Source organism: Sus scrofa, chromosome 9, assembly GCF_054392235.1.
Source record: "Sus scrofa isolate SSC_HxYL_T2T_F1_AM1 chromosome 9, Sscrofa_HxYL_maternal_Yorkshire_Landrace_v2.0, whole genome shotgun sequence".
In the NCBI taxonomy this organism is placed as follows: Eukaryota; Metazoa; Chordata; class Mammalia; order Artiodactyla; family Suidae; genus Sus; species Sus scrofa.
In genome coordinates this window covers 89,219,455-89,240,229 of record NC_139391.1, presented here as the reverse complement: position 1 = coordinate 89,240,229, position 20,775 = coordinate 89,219,455, and the positions used below count along the sequence as shown (strand labels likewise).

Below are 20,775 nucleotides of genomic sequence, written 5' to 3'. Positions count from 1 at the left end.
TACATCATAAAGTGAACTGAAAGCTTTCTTGCCATCTTTCTGGGCCAGTGTTTGTTTTCTTTCTTATCTTTTCAAGGATTATGCATCAGTTAGAATTTTATCTCAAGCACCTCAACATTTAAAAGATTCAAGACCACATTTCATGGTTCTGTCAAAGATTAAAACTCCAGCCCCAGTTTTGTATAGCCTCCCTCTCTGGCTCTTTTCCCTAGTGTCTAGCATCCCCTTTCTTTCTTTAAAAATTAGCTATATATTAGGATTTCAAAGGATGCATTTATCCAACATTCCAGTGCCTTTGTAGTGGAAGAGATTTCTGTATCTGTGTAATCTGTCACTGTACAAAAAGGCCCAGCTCCTTCGACAGTATGTATATTCTGTGCCCCCTCTATATAATCATTTTATATTATTTCTCTAACACTTCAGTTCTTGTACATATATAGAAATATAATGCATGCTCAGTATGTATATATTTGTATGTTGATCCTGGAGCTTTCTACCATGCAATAAATAACTCTCAGTTGTATGCATTATGTTTTGTATAAAAAGAACCTAAATATAATATACTTTATTTTATCTGGTATATTCTGAATCCAATATGCAATTTGGCCAACTTGGATTTTTTAAAATTGTTAGACTTTTTTTTTTTTGGCTTTTTGTTGTTGTTGTTGTTGCTATTTCTTGGGCCGCTCCTGCGGCATATGGAGGTTCCCAGGCTAGGGGTCGAATCGGAGCTGTAGCCACCGGCCTATGCCAGAGCCACAGCAACGCGGGATCCGAGCCGCGTCTGCAACCTACACCACAGCTCACGGCAACGCTGGATCGTTAACCCACTGAGCAAGGGCAGGGACCGAACCCGCAACCTCATGGTTCCTAGTCGGATTCGTTAACCACTGCGCCACGACGGGAACTCCCCATAAAATTGTTAGACTTTTTTACAATCGGGAATTTTTTAAAATCTTATTCTTACTACTCACAAGTAATTCATATAGAAATTCATTCAAAAAATGGGGCTTATTCTTTTACCATAAAAATTTAAGTTAATTGTTACAGTGTGAAAATCAAGTCTCCTGGAATTTAGTATTACTCACAAGTATATCCATTTGTGGTTATGGCTGAAAAAAAAGAGAAAGGGAATGAAAAGAAAAGAAAAAGAAATCATAACCATGGAGAAAGTGTAGTTTTCTAACTTCCATTTAAAATTTCCCCAGGAGAACAGGCAACCCCTTCATGGACTTGAACAGAGATGGAGTTTGATCACAAAGCCATGAATTCTCTTTCTGATTGCTATTTGGCCTGAAGGTTTGCTGGAAGCATTACTGTCCTAGTTAGACTATTTTCCAGCTTTTAAATGTACTAGAGTATGATTGTATTATGTGTTGAACCTGATTTATGTTGAAAACCCAGAAACATTTTTTCCAGAAGTGCTTTGTGTATGTGTGAGCCTTTGAGGCCTGGCCCCATCTGAGAGTTGACTGGCTCACCTCAGTGTACTGTTCATTTATTCAGATGGCTGACTCTAAAGGAGAAATCTTTAAATATCCAGTGGTATTTCAGTGAAATAAATACTGTGAAGCAGATATGGGTTGTTTAAAATGTATGACTATGACGTAATATGTCAATGCTCAATTATACGTTTGCATGCACCTTAAAAAATTCTTTCTCCAGAGAAAAACTGATTGTCATAATTCTGTGTTTCAATTAAACCCACATCCTAGGCATTCTGAGTTCCAAATTCCTGAAACCCTCAAGTTAATGTGTTCCATGTTGTGGGGTTAATTTACATAAAATTCTGGAGCTCCTGCTGCACTGTTTCCAATCTTGGTAGCTTTGATATTCTCCATAGTGCTATATACAAATATTATAAACTAGTTTTCACGGAGACAAGTTATGATTATCAGCAGGAATTAGTTTCATAGAGTGATCTCTAACCATATTGTACCAGAACATTACCCAGACCCCCTTATTTCTGAACTTCATTTTGCAGTCCCTATAAAACACATCTGTTCCACTGTGTGTTTTGAAAATTAAATGTACTAATATCATTTCGACTGACCCGGCCACCAAACTCATGTGGGAGAAATCCGGTCCACAACCCAAGCTGTGTTGAGGCTTCAGGTCTTGTGGGAGCTTGTAATTCACTTCACCACAGCTAGGGAAAAGAAAAAATAAAGAAAAATAACAGTAACATTTCTGAATATGTGTGCTTTCTTTTGATAAGAGGATGGGAAAATTCAGTCAATTATAATGCACTTCAGTCAATATTAATCCTGGTTAAATTTTCAAGGGATAAATCATCTCATTCCAGGATTCTGTAGTTTCTCTGTATAATTTCTGGTTTTTAACAAGAGGGAATGCATGTATTAAATATTCTGTGATGGACTGATTTATTGCAGAGGGTCATAATTAGGTAAAGAAAAAAGTATTCAAATCTAAAATTAGATTATTTATAAAAGAAAGTCTTGATACATCACATAGTTGTAACAGAATTTGAAATGGATTTATTAATTTGAATGTTTGAAATAAAATGCCTGTCTGCATAGGTCTTAAAGGATCATAGCTGTCAAAGATGCAACAGAAATGACAATGGACACTAAAAGCTGAGGGCAGTTAAAACATCATTTTAAAACAAACTTTTTTTTATGGTGAACAAGTCAAGCTAAATATTTTCCTGCATATTAAGGTAAAGCGGAGTAACATCATGTCTGCATTTAGGCTATTTCAGAATTTGGAACTTGCTGCTAAGTCCAAGATGCTCTATAATACCTTGTTTGCCCCTCACAACAGGACACCTTCATTTAACATGACATACTAGAGTAACAGAGGCTCAACATTAAAAATAAAAATGAGTAAACAATAAAGAGCTCATTATCCATTTTATTTCTTTTTCTTTCTTTCTCTCTTTATCCTGTTCTCTCTCTTCCTCTCTTTCTTTCTCTTTATATATATCTCTCCCTCTCTTTTTCTTTTTTCCCTTTCCCTCCCTCCCTTCCTTTCTTCCTTCCTCTTTCTTCTTCCTCCTTCCCTTCCTTCCTTCCTCCTCCCTCCCTCTTTGCCTTCTTTCTTTCTTTCTTTCTTTCTTTTCTTTCTTTCTTTTTCTTTCTTTCTTTCTTTCTTTCTTTCTTTCTTTCCTTCCTTCCTTCCTTCCTTCCTTTCTTTCCTTCCTTCCTTCCTTCCTTTCTTCCTTCTTTCTCTTTCCTTCCTTCCTTCCTTCCTTCCTCTTGTTTTACCACTTAAACCAAAAGGCAAAATTGTTTTGAATTATCAGACATCTATGTAGACACTTAGACACTTTCATTTGATTGCATTCTTCAATCTAGAACAGTGGTTCTCAAACTTGAATGTATGAAGGAATTATCATAAAGGGCTTGTATGCACTCATGTGTGTGTATTACACTACATGGGTTTTTTAAGGGATTTTCTAGAGTAAATTTAACTCTAGACAACTTTTGCTGCATGTACTAACTTCAGAATCTAATGAAGGAGGTTCCACTTGCCCTTACTTATTTATGAGAATTATTATACCTTTCCCCAGATTTCATAAAATGCACCCTGTGATGTAATTATAAATACATTTGCAGTTACAAAGAAACTTTCTGAAAACTCATGCTATATTAAAATATAATTATTCTTTTATTCAGTGTTTTATATTGGTTACATGTTTTCTCCAATTTTTTACAATTTTTTTTAAGGATCCAAATAATAATCTCCTCCCCACCCCATCTTTCTTTCTCATTGGAGAAACAATTGACAATGAATTATGGACTAGATAAAAACTGTTTTGAAAGTTTCATTTTATAACTTGATTTGGACAAGTTATTAATGGCCAAACTGTATTTTTCTCCTTTCCAGCTTTACTGAAGTATAATTATATTTCTTGAACTATAAACAGACAAGATATTTTACCTCTGAAATTTCTCTTGTCCTTAAAACTCATTATTTACCAATAACTATCAAAACTGTCTATTCCTTGTTTTTATTTCAGTATATGCTTCTGCAAATTTTCTAAGAATTACTGCTGCAGCTATTTCTCTGATGTCCGCTAAGTTATTTCTTCATAGCTAAACGTAGTATGTCTTAACTTTCTAAATTTCAGGCAGAAGACTGCAAGAAAGTCAGCTTATGTCCAAGGAGATTAGGGATCTCGATATTTTAAAATGGATCATTTGGAAATCATTTTTCCCTTCCTTTGCCAGTCGCTACACATACTCCACATGTGTAGACAATGATTTTGTTGAAAGTCTTTTCCCTGCCATTTCCTTTGTTATTTCAATTACCTTATTGTGGTAGTAATTAGGGCCAGATGAAAAGTATTTCTGGCATGTTCTTTTTATTACAAATTTAATTATTTTGAGGAACTATCCTGGGAACTTTCTACCTTTATAATATTGTGCTGGCCAATTCTACTGCTTTTCAGATAATAGAACTGAAAATAGACTTCAGAGATTTTCTATTTCTATTCTCTCATTGGACAGAAAAAGAAACTAAAGAAACTGACATCCTGAGGAAATAAAGTGACTCAGCCATTTCATGACAGAAAGGATGAGAATCCAGGTTTTAGGGCTCTCAGCCAGTGTTTTGTCAGGGCCCCAAACTTTGGAATTTTGAAGAATTCCTTATCCTTTTGATTGTGGTTTTCAAAAGGAATAAATGAAAGAATCCACTGTAATGAAAGAAGTAAGTATTAGAATTTCTATTGAGTTGCTTTATCCCATCTTTTTAAAAAAATCAGTTTTTATATGACTGAGAACATACATATAATGATTTAAAGTGAAAAAAAGTATGATAAGTATAATGGGGGTAGTAACTGCTATATATATTTTCAAAACAAAGTTTGGAAAACACTGCTCTAGAAGTAGACCTATTATCAATAGCAACACAATAGCATCAGCTAAACAGCTGACATTGTGGAGCACTTACATATATGAAACTTTGTAATAATGTAATAATAACATTATTTTAATTTAATTATTCCAACAACCTTGTAAGATTATCCATGTTTTTGAGGGGAAGATACTGAAGTGTAGCAACATTAAATTACTTGTTCAATGAATGGGTCTTATAACTCTGTGATTGACCTTATTTTAGTATAACAGTTTTTATTTTACATTTAGCCATAGTTTTGTGAAGACAATTCTACCTGAATATTTAGAAATAAGGTATGTATATATATTAAAAAAATAGAAATTATATATATATATATAAAATACCAGCCTTAATACATACACATTCATGAAAAACTGTAGACCTAAATTCCGTGAATTCAGGGGCTACATTGCTCACCAGTGAGTTCTGTCAGCAGTGAAATGCTAGATACAGAAGTGTATGATAGTTACTCATGTAGTGAATACGACCTAAGGGGGAATGATCCAATGAAATTTTTTGTATGTACAACCTCTTTGAAAGAGGTGGCATGCTATGTTTTCTTAAGGATGCCAAACCTAACACTAAATAAATAGTGAGTAATTAGATTAATATCAATGTCTATTTTTCAGGTTAGTATTTGGTCAATTGTGATTTTACTAGCGTTTCCTATATTGAATCTGTACGGAACATTTCCATAGTTTTTCAAGAGTTTTGATTTTTACAGGCTATTATTTACAATAAAGCAAAGGTATGGATCTCTATTTCCTCACTGGCATTTTTCTTACCATTCTTCCTCCATTGCTTCCTTGATGTTTGGTCTCTTCTTTTGCCATTATATTGTCAATCCCATAATCAAAATATTTATCATGCCATCAGCTTAATTCCACTCAGAACTGTCTTGATTCAGCTTGGCTTATTATGCTTTTTACATTTGTCAAAGAATATTTCAAGAAATGCTACCACTAAAAAAATTACTTATTTATTAAAGAATTTGAGAGAAAAATATTTTCTATTATATTGTGCTGGATCCCCCTGGAATAGCAACTGTTGTAAAAAGTTATTTTAACATAGTTTAGATAGGAAAAGGGAATTTAATGTAACATAAAAGAACAAAGAGTACTTTGGCAATAGGCATGGGATAGAGGATCCCTAGAAATTCTCACTTTTACCATATTTTAGTCATAAATAAGAAGTTAAAATTTTAAAAAATAGGATTTTAAAAGATATAGCTCAGAAGTCTGGCATTATGGTAACTTATCAAGAACATCGAACTCCCATGTTCTTACAGGCTGAGGTACATCATAGAAATTCTCCAAACAATAATCAGTCTTTAACTGTACCTACTCAATAAAATCTTACCCTACTTTGTAGGAGAATTATGTTTTCCCAGCAGTAATTATGTATTGAGTTTTTAAAGCATCATTTTAATTTATGACCATCAATGACAAAAAGCTGGCATTTATAAGATCTCTCATGTGTCAAATTCTTAGAATTTATGTTTCCTTATCTGTCACTCTGTTTTCACTTTTAATTTATTGAATCATTTTAGCATGAAAAAATAACACACTTAGTAGTCTATCATATCTTTATAAAGCTTTATAAATTTAAAAAATGAGTCAATATTCACCATAATCTTGTGAAAATTGGAGATGCTCTCACATTTTATGGAGGCAGAAACAAATTCTAAAGTAACCTCTTGAGGTAAAATTATTTATGTTAAATGGGGAGAACCTAACCTCTTACTCCTTCCAGAGTTCTTCTGGTTGACTATGGTCATTTTAGGTCCCAAATTAATTGCAATTGATCACTTTACTATTTTTCTAGAATCTGAAAATCATTCCCTCTTCTGCTTTCATTCAGTAGCATTTGTTCTTTGAAAAAGTCAAATTTAAAATTGTATCAAATAATACATACTGCTTTTTGAAGGCAAGAAAATCATGGCTAAAACAGTAGATATATTGAAGAGATTTGGCATAGCCAAAGAGATCATTTTTGTGAATTATTGAGGTAAGAATAAATGAGACCCTTAAGATAAAAATTAAATGCAATTCTGTTCTTTGGGACATAAACATTACTTTGTTATACAGGAAATTGAACAATAATCTAGAAATGCACATTACTGAAACTCCAATTCAATTCTTACAGTATTTATATATATATCCTTGATCTAATATGTCAAATTCAGAAAACATTAAAAAATAATAAAACTGAAGTTGTCTGGTGTTGCAGCAGGTTAAGGATTCAGCATTGTCACTACTGTGGCTCAAGTCACTGCCATGGCATGGGTTTGATTCCTGGCCAAGGAACTTCCACATGCCATGGGTGTGGCCAAAATGAAAAAAATAGTAATAAACCTGTATATGTGACCTATAAGCATAAATGAGAGTGAGATATTTAAATCTTTCAGGTTTTGTTTTTGTTTTTGAGGAGGCAGGAGGCAAGTGTCAATATTCTGCATTTTAAACATACTTCAAAGTGATGGGGATGCTTCAAGTCTGTGGACTACATTTTGACTAGCAAGGATTTTTCTTTCTTTTCTCTCTCTTTATTTGGGGCGGCCACCCCCGCAGTATGTGAATGTTCCTGAGCCAGGGATTGAACCCACACCACAGCTATAACCAGAGTCATAGCAATGACAATGTCAGATCCTTAACCCACTGAGCCCTGAGAGAACTCTTAAACCATTCAGTTTTTAACTATCAGATCCAAAAAGTGGATATATATATACATCTATATATGTGAGGGTGTATATACACATATATATATATGTCAGGAAAATTCATCTTAAAATATAAATCAACATCTCTAGGTATCTAGACCTAGTATTAATAATAAGAGGACCTTATATAATATTTTGTAAATATACTTTGTAGGATATTTTACACATATTAAGAGTTTAAAATAGTATTTTTGAATGTATGTGAATGAAAGGAAAATGTGCTATAAAGCACATGTGTAATGCAGCATCTGACTGTTTTTTGCCTGGTTTGTGAGAAAAATAAGAAATCAAGTGAATTAAGTGCACATTTTGACCTTGCTGTTTCATAAAGGAACACTGAACCTGTAATGCGGAAATTTCACATCTTTCCAATTCTTTTTGTATAATTTTGAACTCTTTCCCAGCAGCTCATGTTATTATGTTTCATTTAATAATCTTTGCTTTCATAATTAAAGCCATTAGTATTATGATCCCCATCATCAGCGTTGTCATTATCATTATTTGGAGCAAAGGAGATATAGGGTGTTGGTACAGGCTCACACCTTTTTTACAGCTTAAAAACTAGAAAATATGCTCTTTGAATGTTTGTAGTGTTTATGTAATCAGTACCTACATTGCCAAGGCTTATTGAAAACAGCTGGGTGCCTGCTGCCTGCCTCACCCTTTGTTGGAACTGTTGCCAGAACAGGTAGTCAGAAATGGAAAGTAAGGGAAAATTCAGGCATCTGGGGTGTCTCTCAGGAAAGCAGCTGTGGCTTCCTTAGGAAGCAGTCATTGTTTCCCATCAGCCAAGACTCTGTATACCCTTGGGTCCAGTTCTGGCACGGCTGGACTAGGAGGATGCAGTTTATGACTTAGGACTTACGCGAGAAACCATTTGGGCAGTCCCATCTCTGGCAGAACATTGAGAGAAATCCCCAAGCTGCAAGCCATATGTGGGCTGTTGGCTTTTTAGCCTATTCTGGGAGGTTCCCATTTACAGGGGCTCTAATCATTCCTTTGACACAAGCAAAAACAATACAAAAGGATCTTTTCAAAACATATCTTTCCAAGATAGACAGTCCTGTTTTTAAAACCAGACACCATTATTATTTCTGTAAACATGGCATTTTTTTCCTCCAAATGAATTCATTTCTAAAGAAACCTGTTTTGTTTCCTAGATAGAAGGAAAATACAAAGAATTTTTTTAATAGCAGGGTAAAAGTACTGAATTAGCTGTGTTGAAAGGTATTCTGCATGCTCTTCCAGATATAAATTTTTGTACATCAGGTGTTAAAGGTTGTAATTCGTGTGAGAAGACCTAAGCTTTTGATTTATGTCAGAGGGAAGCCAGGAGCTCTGCTGCGCAGCATACACCGAGAATCAATATGCTATTGTGGAAGGATTATCTGGCAGGGACTGCCACTCATTTACCACGAAAATGGCATTTGGTGGGTTAGGATAGAATGATTTTCTTGATAATGACTGTTGAAACAAAGCTCTGATTTTAAAATATAAATGCTTTAAACTTCAGTTGTCAGAAATAAAAGGACATTAGAAGGGTATAGTATTTTGAATTTTAGATTAAACATTATGTTTTTATCATTACAGAGAGTTCTGTTAGGAGACTTAGGGACCATGATTAATCCAGAAACATTTATTAAAACTGTTCTGTTTCAAAATATACTAGATATTTGGCAAACAATTTTATGCCAATATTAGGCATACTCAGAACAATTAAGTAAAATTTTATTTCTATATAGTCAGAACTTATTTGCAGAAATTTACCCATTGCTCATTTTATTGCATAAAAATGTCTCAGCACAGAGTCAAACTAGGTAACATCCCTTTTTATTTTTCCTAGTCTTGATTTATTCTCAACTTTATAAAAACTAAAACAGACTATCTTTAAAATTTTTCATCACCCTGATATTTTTTTCCTTCTCACATCCATAATAGGTAAAGAATGTGAGGCTCCGTACGCAAAGGGTATAAATAGACTCTTTCTATAAAATACGTATTTCTAAGATATTTTTTCCAACAGAATGGTCAACATTCACACAAACATTCATTCTTCCAAGTGGTATTTGTTCCTTTATTAAACTGACCTTACTGAAACTCTCTCTTTATGTCCTCATATTGCTTCTGTAGTTCAAGAAAAACTTTCTGATATTTTATCTTTCTGTAGCATTCAGAACTTGGACAATTAGAAAAGTATAAAGTTAGGGTTCAGCTTTGACGAGGCACATATTCTGGCCCTACTTTGGGTATAGGTCATGTCTTACCAACTTCAGCTGTCTCTTTAATTTTTCTTTATGTATTATTTGGGATAAGTTGGGAATTTCTTTGTACCTGTCCATTTGACAGACTTACACTAACAACAAAAAGAAAACTAAGCTGGAGAAAACTGAGAAGGAAAAAGCCTGGATATTTAGAATATGTTTATTAAAATATTTAGAAAATTTATGGGAAATCAATATTAATTGATTGATGTATCATTGGCTATAAGGAAAGGCAAGTGTTAGTAAGCAATCAAAGGCTATTTTACAATCCATATTACTGGATGGCCATACCCTTAGAACAAGGCTTGGTAATACTGAAAAATTTTAAAGTCATAAGTATAAAGATACTTTATTCATAATTTTGAATTCAGAGATTAAAAATCTACAGATGTTTTTGAGAAATGTAGCCTTTATTATCACTTTATGCTAATTATGGTTTATACAATTTCTACCAGATGGGTTTATGCACGGTAGCTAATTCATGCCAACTGTCTGCAAGTATATTCTCTGCATTGTAGGTAGGTTTGAGGAACAACTAAGTGGTCTCTAATGTTTTCTTACTAGTACTAGTGATATCTAGACATTGTTTGTCATGTCTCATATGTGATATGGATAAACAATGGGATATTCTATAGGAGTATTTTTGAAAAGGATTAACACTTGAGTGGTTTAGCCTTAGAAGTGAATAAATTATCTACATTTGTTGTCTAATAAACATAGTGCTTTTCAAGTATCTGAAATTATATGGGTCCTTTTCCTCCACTGAGCATAAAATAATGAAAATCTGATGTTTCTGATTTCATGGTTCAGCTGAAGTATTTTAAATCTTCGTTGTAATGTTTTGTGGTTTTTTTTATTTTTTGTTTGTTTGTTTGTTTGTTTGTTTGTCTTTTTGCTATTTCTTGGGCCGCTCCCACGGCATATGGAGGTTCCCAGGCTAGGGGTCCAATCGGAGCTGTAGCCACCAGCCTACACCAGAGCCACAGCAACGCAGGATCCGAGCCGCATCTGCAACCTACACCACAGCTCACGGCAACGCCAGATCGTTAACCCACTGAGCAAGGGCAGGGACCAAACCCGCAAGCTCATGGTTCCTAGTCGGATTCGTTAACCACTGCGCCACGACGGGAACTCCTGTTGTAATGTTTTATTTTCTTTTAAATAACATGATTGCAGTATATTTAATATATTCGCTTGTTTAAACATCATTTTCAGAAGTTATTTAATGATTGAGTAAAACATTCTTTTCAAATAAGCCATTGTTATTATTACATGGACCTTCAGATGAACTTTCTTTTCATATTGTTTTTCCTTAGGTAAGAGCATTAATATATATTTAAGCTAATATAATATTTTAATATTAAATTTAATATATAAATAGTAATAAATCTTTATAAGACCACATATTAAACATAGCTGTGATTAGTTCTGCCCTTGAATAAGGTTAGAAATAAACACAGAGAACACGGGAGTTCTGAGTAATAGTTGCAATGTCTGGAAATCATTTCTCTTAAGTCTTTGTCTACATATGATTCAGTATTTGGGTCTTATAGAATATATTGGAAGTAAAATAAATACTTCTCAATTTCTTTTCAGTAGGAATTTGTCAAATTATGTTCTTCCACAATTCTAGGGGGAAAAGTACCTATTTCAGAAGGACCTTCAAAATATTTGGCTTCCATTTCTACATTTATTTCATTTGTGTTTATTTGTTCTCTTGCATTAATGGGAAATGGAGATATTTTGTAGCAATTCAGGTCTGATCTCTGTTTAAATTCTTATCTGCACAGCAAAGAGTGGTCATGTTTAAGAAAGAAAATGTAAGGTTCAAAAGAATATTTAACAAATAATTTGTTTTATTTTTCTCTAAATAATTAGGTAAAAACTCTGTTTAAAACGTTTCTCTTAAAACTGTTGTTGTGTTTGTTACAGTTCTGTTAAATAGCCAGTTAACTGGTATTTTATGAACCTCATCAATATCAGAGTAATGTATATTTTTTAACCTCACTTTTTGGTTTATTGGTAGAGTATGATTTGTTAGTGATACAAAATAGATACCTCCATTCCAGTAGAATTTTAGGAAATCAAAACAGAATTCTAAATTTGGCTGAGAGTTTACACAGTGGAGTACAAGCAAAACTTGAAAATATTGCATGTTTGGTTCCAGACTACCACAGTAAAGGAATATTGCAATGAAGTGAATTATGCAAATTTTTTGTTTTCTCATTGTATGTAGGTTATATTTACACTACACTGTAGTCTAAGTGTACAATAGCCTTATGTATGAAAATTTGACATCCTTAATTAAAAATACTTTACTGCTAAAAATGCTAACTATTATAGAAGATTTCATCAAGTTGTGGTAGTAGCATCAAAGATTACCAAGCACCATAACATAGATAATAGCAATAAAAAGTTGAGATTTGTGAGAATTGACAAAGTGTGACACAAAGGCAGGAAATGAGCAGTGCTGTTGGAAAAATGGCACCAATAAACTTGTTCCATTATGGTTCCCACAAACCTTCAAATTTCACAAGGAGCAGTAAAGTGCAATAAAAAGAGGTATGCCCACAAATGATAATATATTTATTAAAATTACATGAAAGTGATTAAGTCTCAAATCTTTACAAAAATGCTGTCTTGTGTTTAAAAATATCTCAAATTTCTTCCTTGGAAAAGTAGAATTTAGCAAGTAACTTTACCCATCATTTACAACATGACTTAGGTTTTCTAAATTGTTTGTTCAACATTTTAATGTAATTATACTACCACTGAGAATAGGCATACAATTCAATGAGATATTGCTTCATAGTGAGTGCATTCTATTTTACTATTTGTTATAATAAATACATGTTTGGGAATCAAAATAAATTGGAACAATTTCAGAGACTGTATTTCTCTTATGGGTAATTTTTAAGGTACTCCAAAGCTTTCATTTTATTTGCAAGTTTATCTAAAGAATAAATGATTTAAGAAGTATGGGATCTTGCTAGCTAATTCTAATGGAAACTGTCCACTACTCAAGGTGATTTTTGTTTTCTTAGCTCATCAGATCGTTTGTTAATACATATAGTAGGTAAATTCAAACCATCAGAGACAGGTTCATAGCATGTAAGAATAATCCACTAGCTTTGTAATTTGAGATGTGGCCATTTGAAGAGATACTGATACTACATCTGGTACTATATCTGATACTATCTCTAAGATTAGATGCCTGACATTTTTTTCATAGAACTAGAAAATAAACATTTTAAATTTGTATGGAAAACAAAGACTTCGAATAACAAAAAAAAAAAAAAAAATTTGGAGAAAGAATGGAACTAGGGGAATCAGTCTCCCTGACTTCAGACTGTACTACAAAACTACAGTAATCAAACCAGCATGGTACTGGCACAGAAATAGACACAGAGATCAATGGAATCAGATTGAAAATACAGAAATAAACCTACAAACTTATGGTCAATTGATCTACAACAAAGAAAGCAAGAATATACAGTGGAGAATACATTGTTTCTTCAACAAGTGGTTCTGGGAAAACTGGACAGCTACATGCAAAAGAATATATTAGAACATTCTCTAATAGCACATACAAAAATAAACTCAAAATGAGTTAAAGACCTACATGTAAGACCAGATACTATAAAACTCCTAGAGGAAAACATAGGCAGAACACACCTTGACATAAATCACAGCAATATTTTTTTTGATTCTGTCTCCTAGAGTAATAGAAATAAAAGCAAAAAATAAACAAATGGGACATCAGTAAACTTAAAAATTTTGCAAAACAAAGGAAACCTTAAACAAAATAAAAAGACAACCTATGGAATGTGAGAAAATATTTGCAAATGATGCCACTGCAAGGATTAATCACCAAAATATAAAAATAGCTCATAGAACTTAATATTAAAAAAAATCGAAAAATGAGAAGACTGAAATAGACATTTCTACAAAGAAAACTGATGACCAACAGGCACATGAAAATATGCTCAATATGGCTAATTATTAGAGAAATACAAATCAAAACTACGATGAGACATCACCTCACACTAGTCAGAATGGCCATCATTGTAAACTCTACAAATAAGAGTTCCTTCATGGCTCAGTGGGTTAAGGATCTGGCATTGTCATTGCTGTGCTCTGGTTAACAGCTGTGATGCAAGTTTGAACCCTGGCCTAGGAACTTCCACATACCAAAAAACAAAAACAAAACAGAAGACTAAAAATAATAAATGCTGAAGAGGGTGTAGAGAAAAGGGAACCCTCCTACACTGTTTATAGGAGTGTAAGTTGACTGAGCCACTATGGAAAAAAGTAGGGAGTTTCCTTTAAAAATTGAGTTACTCTGTGATCCTGCAATCCCACTCTTGGACATATATCTAGAGAAGACTTCAATTTGAAAATATACATTCACCCTGATATTCATAGCAGCAGTATTTACCATAGCCAAGACGTGGAATCAACTTAAATGTCAATCAACAGATAAATGAATAAAGAAGATGTGGTACATATGTGCAATGGAATATTACCCATCTGTAAAAAGGATGAAATAATGTCATTTGCAGCAACATGGATGGACCTAGAGATTATCATACTAAGTGAAGTAAACTAGACAAAGGCCAATATCGTATAATACCTATTATAAGTGGAACCTAAAAAATTATACCAATGAATTTATTCTCAAAGTATACATATAAAACAAACTATGACTACCAAAGGGGAAAGCAAGGGATACATTAGGAGTTTGGTAGTAACATATACACGCTACTATATATAAATTAGATAAACAGCAGGACCTACTCTATAGTACAGAAAACTTAGTATCTTATAATAACCTAATGGAAAATAATCTGAAAAAGAGTATCTACCTATCCATCTGTCTATCGATCTATGTGTTTGTGTATGTATAACTGAATCACTTTTCTATACACCTGAAACAAACACAACATTGTAAATTAACTGTATTTCCATTTGTAAAAGGTTTAAAAAAAGATTAGATGCCAGGTTGGCTCATAGGTAGAGCCATTTTTAATAAGGCCTCTAGAAACACAGACGCAAGGGAGAAGAGAAGCAGCAGGATAACACATAAATTCCCATTGGGGGTTTTACTGTGGATTAATGGTTCAGATTAGCCACCTGCCAATTGATGAACTTTTTGGAAGGGGCGAAGGAAACATGGAGAGCATCTGTACAGGCCAAAGTTCAGGCATCAGAGTTGAGGGCCCTGGGAAGTCAAGGAAATAGCCTGAAGACAAGGTCCACTAATGATGTGTTAGCACAGGGAGGGCTTGACACCAAGAGTGAACTTCCTGTTTCATATTTTGAATCCAGCTGTTAAAATCATGGGACTTGCCCAGACATAGAATAAAATAAGTGTTCATTGAGTTTGTACATATCCAGAAATGTCGTATCTATGGATGAGGGAAGAAGGTTGCAAAAAACCCACTGTGGTTGCTATTTATTCTTACAGTAGTCTAAGTAGCAAGTCTCCTGCCTTCACTGAACAAATAGTTGATGGAGAAATATGTGAATGAACTATTACCTAAACTGACACATTTAATCTGATCAGCTATGGAGAACTAAAATGAACAGCCTAATATAGAAATCAAGATAAAGTAGACAAGGAAAATTTTTAAGTGGAATTACTACAATAATCAAGTGATCATATTGAGGCCATGTTAAATAACTTTCTAACTTAAAATTATATATGAAATATATATTTAGATCGATTATAAGTGTATACATTCAAAAATATAAAAGCAAATCTTTGTTTCCCTACTTAATTATTTTCTAATGAAACATGGTGTCTGTTTCAGGGCCATGTATATTTTGAGAAGGACATATTCATTGTATTTAAATTCTATAATTCTGTGCCAATCAGGCTTTTATTATACAAAAACTCCACTTTATGCTTAAAATATTGATTATTAAAAGGTCTTAGAAATGTAGCAGTTACTAGCAAAAAAAGTACAGGTGATTACTAAAAAAGGAGAAAATGAAGTAACTATTGGTGTTTGTATCCACTGAACTAACTTCCTAGGATGTGTAGCTTGATTCTGGGGAGCGGGGGTGAAGGAAACATTAAGTAAACACAAAGCATCGTACCATCTCTGATAGCAGTTTTGTGATTTCTTGGTAAATCACATACATCCTAAGTTCCTGTTGCCTTATCAGCAAACTGGGTACCACTTCTCTCAGGTTTGCCTTGAGAATAAAACATAATCTGGTAAAGGCACCTCAGAAAATGCCCAGCTCAAGCAAGGGGCTCACTGTGCCTTAACATTATATCCGAATCAGACCCCTTTGCCTCCTCAGCTTTTGTCTCCAATCTATTTAGAAGGATAATACATAGGGTCCTGAAAGAATGAAAAATCGAAAGCAGAGAAACAAAATAAAACTATAAACTATGCAATACTGCATTTTTGGTAAAAAGCTAAAAGCATTTTAGATAATTGGAAAAGACTAGATCCTGGTATTTTCATTAGGGTTGGATCCTTAGGGAAATAGGACTTGAATTATAGTTTCAAAAGTGGAAACATTTAGTTGTGAAGTGGTGAATTAACAACAAAAGCATGTACTGAATTGTAATCTTTTTCACTTTATCGTTAGATCAGAGGTTCATATTTCTGGGGTCTCAGATGAAGGTGTGGTTAATTTAGTGAGTGGGGTAGAGATGAGGGGAATTTTGACATACAGAATTTTACATACAGTTTTAGAGGTTTCACTGAAATTATTCTCTTTAGGCTTCACCAATGAAATAATCCTTGTGACCCTAGACACTAGATTCAAAACCAATAAAAACTTCTATTGCCAAATATATTTCAGATACCAGTGCCTTGCACAACACAAGGTATGTATATATCAGTTGTTCAATTACTGTTATGGATCCAAAGTAACTCTTTACCCTGATATCAGATTTACCATCTCTGTCCTGCTTGAAAGTTGTCTTCTCAGCTGTCCCTGTGTCAACGTTAACCCAGATTCATATGCAAGTGTAATTCAATGCACAGTCTATTAGCTTTCACAAATACTCCCTTACCTCCATATTACTTTGCTTGGCACCACCATGAGAAATCCTTTGAGATCATTTTTCTTGAATTACAGCAAACAAACAAACCAACAAACCTTTAAATTTGTTGTATTTCACTTCTGAGGCAACTCTGCAATGGTAATATTATTCTTGACTCCTGCTTCAATATAATTTTTGAATTTACTTTGGTAGTTTTTTAATATTGTGTATGCTATAGGCTGAAAGTAATACATAGATTTGAATAAAACTATCAGATTAGCCAATATGAAGGATAGTTGTTCTCCAGAAAGAACTAGATGGTTCATATGAAACTGAACAATCTACCCACCTAATCTAAATATCAAAGTTTAAGAAGGCTTTGCTATTGTTTTCATATCCAGATTTTAACAGCAAAATCACAACATTTGAAGATATGTTCTGTGAATGAATGAATGACTGGCCTCAGTTAATGGCCTTGGCTTCACTTCAGTCCATCAGCCCAGAAGCTTCCCCATGCCACCATCTTACTAGTTAAATATGTGTATTTATACATTTTGATGGATCTTTTAGTAACAGTCAACTTCCTTGGGAAGTAGTCATACTTTAATAGTTTGAAGAGGAAGTTTGCGCAGTAAAAAAATGGAGAAATTCTTTTACAGCTATCCCTATATCCCCAGATATTTTGGCAATTTCTCATTTACACTAATAACACCTGAAATGGACATCATAAAAGCAATCCTATAGCTTAATTTTAGTGCATAGGTAAAGGGAAGTGTTGACTTCAGAAAGCTCTGATGGTGCAAAGACTATGACCAGTGCCTAGATTTTACCTCAGAAGTAGATGACATGTGTATTTATGGCATAATGGCATTATGGCATTAAGATGAAACACAGGGTAAAATTCTGCAACTCTTGAATTCTTACTGAGGATGGCTGTATCATTCTGGCTAGGATCATTTAGAAATCAGTAGTTTCATTCAGCTGTATTTTGGTGGTTTATTGAGAAGCTATGGTGTTACTGGAATACAAGGGGTAAACTCTATAAACTCTTAGGGTTGCTTATTAAAATTTAGCATGTCTTCAATTTTAAAGAGAATTTTTCAGCTGAATTTTTACAGCTGATAAGATCATCAGACTGAGAAGCTAAGCCAGCCGTGTTTGGAATTGAATTCATGTTGAATGGAGTTCATAAGATGCTATATCACACTGCCTCAGAGAGGACTGATTCCTTAATAATGCTTTTATTTCTCCTTTTCCAAAGTCTTAAACTATATACATAATGAGACCACATTAACAGCACATACAACATGCAGTCTGCCCAAATGTCAGAATAATGTTCTGTTTCATTTGATATCTAACTTACTATCCCCCTCTTCTTAGAAATAACTCAGATTTGTAATAATTTTTTTTAAAGCAACAGAAACAAAGCTTTGTACTCCTTCCGTTGTCTTCACGTAACGTGTTTTTAACTGGGTTGGCTAAGTTCTATCAGTGAACAACTGCTAGATTCAGTTTGAATAATTTAACTGCTTAAAAGATGTATGTTCATTTTCCCCTAGAAAGATTCTTCTAACTCAGTTGAACAAAAGTATAAATTCAATTTTAATTGTTCCTCCTCTTTGTATTTATTTCTTCAGATTTTTTTTTCCATCTGCATTGCTTTCTGGGGAGTAAAAAGCATGAAACAACTTGTCTCAGAACCTTGGAAATAACGTTTGTATACAATTCTCTTATTTTAATCATTTGTACTACTGCCTATGGAAATTAATTAGTTTATATGATGATTATATGAACCCTTTCTTTAATGAAAGAGAAATGCATTTATTTACTCTTGCTTGCTTTCCACATTTATTATTCTCTATTAAAATTAAAGTCAGTTGTGGTTACTTTATTGCTAAGGTTTAAAACAAATAATTTCAGTAGAATAATATTACATCCACTGGTAGCATCTAAGCCAATGAATATGAAAAGGCGAAAACTTCCAAACAGTAAAAAGAATGAAGGTTTTATTTGCATTGTTTTGACAATAACTTTTTGTTTTGCTGTTTGTTAAAGTTCTGCTTAGATACATATTTGGTGTCATAAAAATGTACTGTGTAAGTTGTCTGCTTAACTCTTTTTACCTTTGAAAACCATCTAACCTAAGGAGTGACCTTACAGAATATGACATAACTGAAATGAACGTGAGCAGACACATTACTAAACAGATTAATTTGTGATACTTGTGTCTAATATGCTTAGTCAATTTATTTTGGCAGATTGAGGAGCATGCAGTAATTCTGTGTTATTTTAAATTGTCACAATAATGTTAATAAAACTCTTTAAATCAAGTTTCCCCAGGCATTGTGTGTAAATTTTTTCATTGTGATTGTAAAAATCTGCGAAGTGTTTCATTAGGAGGGAACTGACAGAGAGAAGCAGGAGAAGTTTCAAGGGAGGAGACCTGAAAACAGTTGGGATTTTTTTTTTCCTTTCCTTTTTCCTATATTTCTTAGACCTAAAGTTACAATTTAAGCAACCAAAATTATAAGCACTAAAACAGTTAATGCTATCCTTCATTGAGCTTTGCCCATATTCATTGCAGGTTTAAAGACACTCATCACTTGGTTAACTTATTTTTAATATTTGTTTTTAAGCTTTGAAAAGAGAAAAAATTGTGGAACTATTAAAAGAATCAAACTGCAGGTGTCTGTGTGAACTCATGATGCAAAATCGAAGCACATTTATTTTGCAAACTGGAAAAGCAGAGGAAGATTAAATTTTGCATAACGGAAAAATTAACAAATTATATCTCAAGCGTCAGAAGTAGGGACTTGGCTTTACTTTATTAATCCTTTTATACTTCTTAATTTAATACAGAATTAGAGCAAATACTTGAATCCATAACAAATATTAGTCCCTATTCTTGACTCACACCAACAATTCTTGCTGGATTTTGCAAGAATCATATTAAAGAAGGGAGCCCTCTGCTGGCTTGAATTTGCCAAGTTTATAATGTAAAAAGTGAATATCCATATTCTACATCCTAAAGACTCTTCAGTTTATTGGTCATAGCCTTCAGAAACAGCAAAGAAAGGAGGTTTGACAAATCTGTAAGTTTTGAATATGTTAAAATAGTTTATTGGTTTCCCCATGAGTCATGTATAAACATGTATGTATGCTTGAAAATATATGAATTTAGAGGAGTAGCCTAAAAATGAGCTTAATAATGGAAATAAAGAATTCAAAAATAATAAAAGATACTTTTATGGTGAAGCTTAGTTTTCTTTGAGTCAACTTAAACTCATCCATCCTTTTTTCTCTCTCTTAGTTACCCCCACTAAGATTATAAATGATTTTTTTAAGGAATGCAGACATTTTCAAGCTAGGAATTTTCAGGCCTTTGAAAATAGAAGTGATTCCCAGGTAGGTAGTGTTCCCAGGGGCTGTGTGTGTTAACAGGGGCACTTTTTGCTTCACCTTCAACCTTGTTAATTTTCCAGTCTAGTTTTCTCTTGCAGAGCACTAATACATGATGACAGATCATGTAATTCTTATTAATGTTGTAAATTAATCTTGAGTGATGCCATGTAATTTATGCTTACTCTTGACTGAAAGCACTTTTCCTTTCTCCCTCTCTCTCATTCTCTCAAAAGCACTGAAAATAGGGTTCATCAATTACTCAGCACTTGTAATGGAGAGATGCCAACTGACTTTGAAATTATTAGGAATATTCTCAAGTTTGCTAATCTGCCATAAGGAAGGAGAGAGGAAAGACACATTTGTTTATTGAGTAATACTCAATTCTTTCTTTTAGTCTCTAAAATCCTGGGTTTTAAGTGCTGTTATCACCATTTTACAGAAGAGAATTCTGAGGCTGAGAGAGGTTAAAAAGCATTCTCAGGCCTATCATGCTTAGTCAACAGTCAGAAGAAAATTTAAAATGT

General features: G+C 33.5%; 1 protein-coding gene across 7 annotated transcripts in view; it reads left to right on the top strand.

The window, feature by feature from the left end:
- Positions 1-20,775, top strand: part of AGMO (alkylglycerol monooxygenase) — a 668,498-nt gene that overhangs the window by 323,556 nt on the left and 324,167 nt on the right. For 4 of the 7 annotated variants that reach the window (XR_014815903.1, XM_084977165.1, XM_003130179.7 and 1 more), the window contains one exon: positions 18,487-19,179. The exons of the other annotated variants lie outside the window; for them this stretch is intronic. Coding sequence is in view for 3 of the 4 variants with exons in the window: in XM_084977165.1 (XP_084833291.1) it covers positions 18,487-18,561 (75 nt within the window). In the remaining variant the exon portion in view is untranslated. Of the gene's footprint in view, positions 1-18,486; positions 19,180-20,775 lie in introns of those variants that run through there. 7 annotated transcript variants of the gene reach the window in all.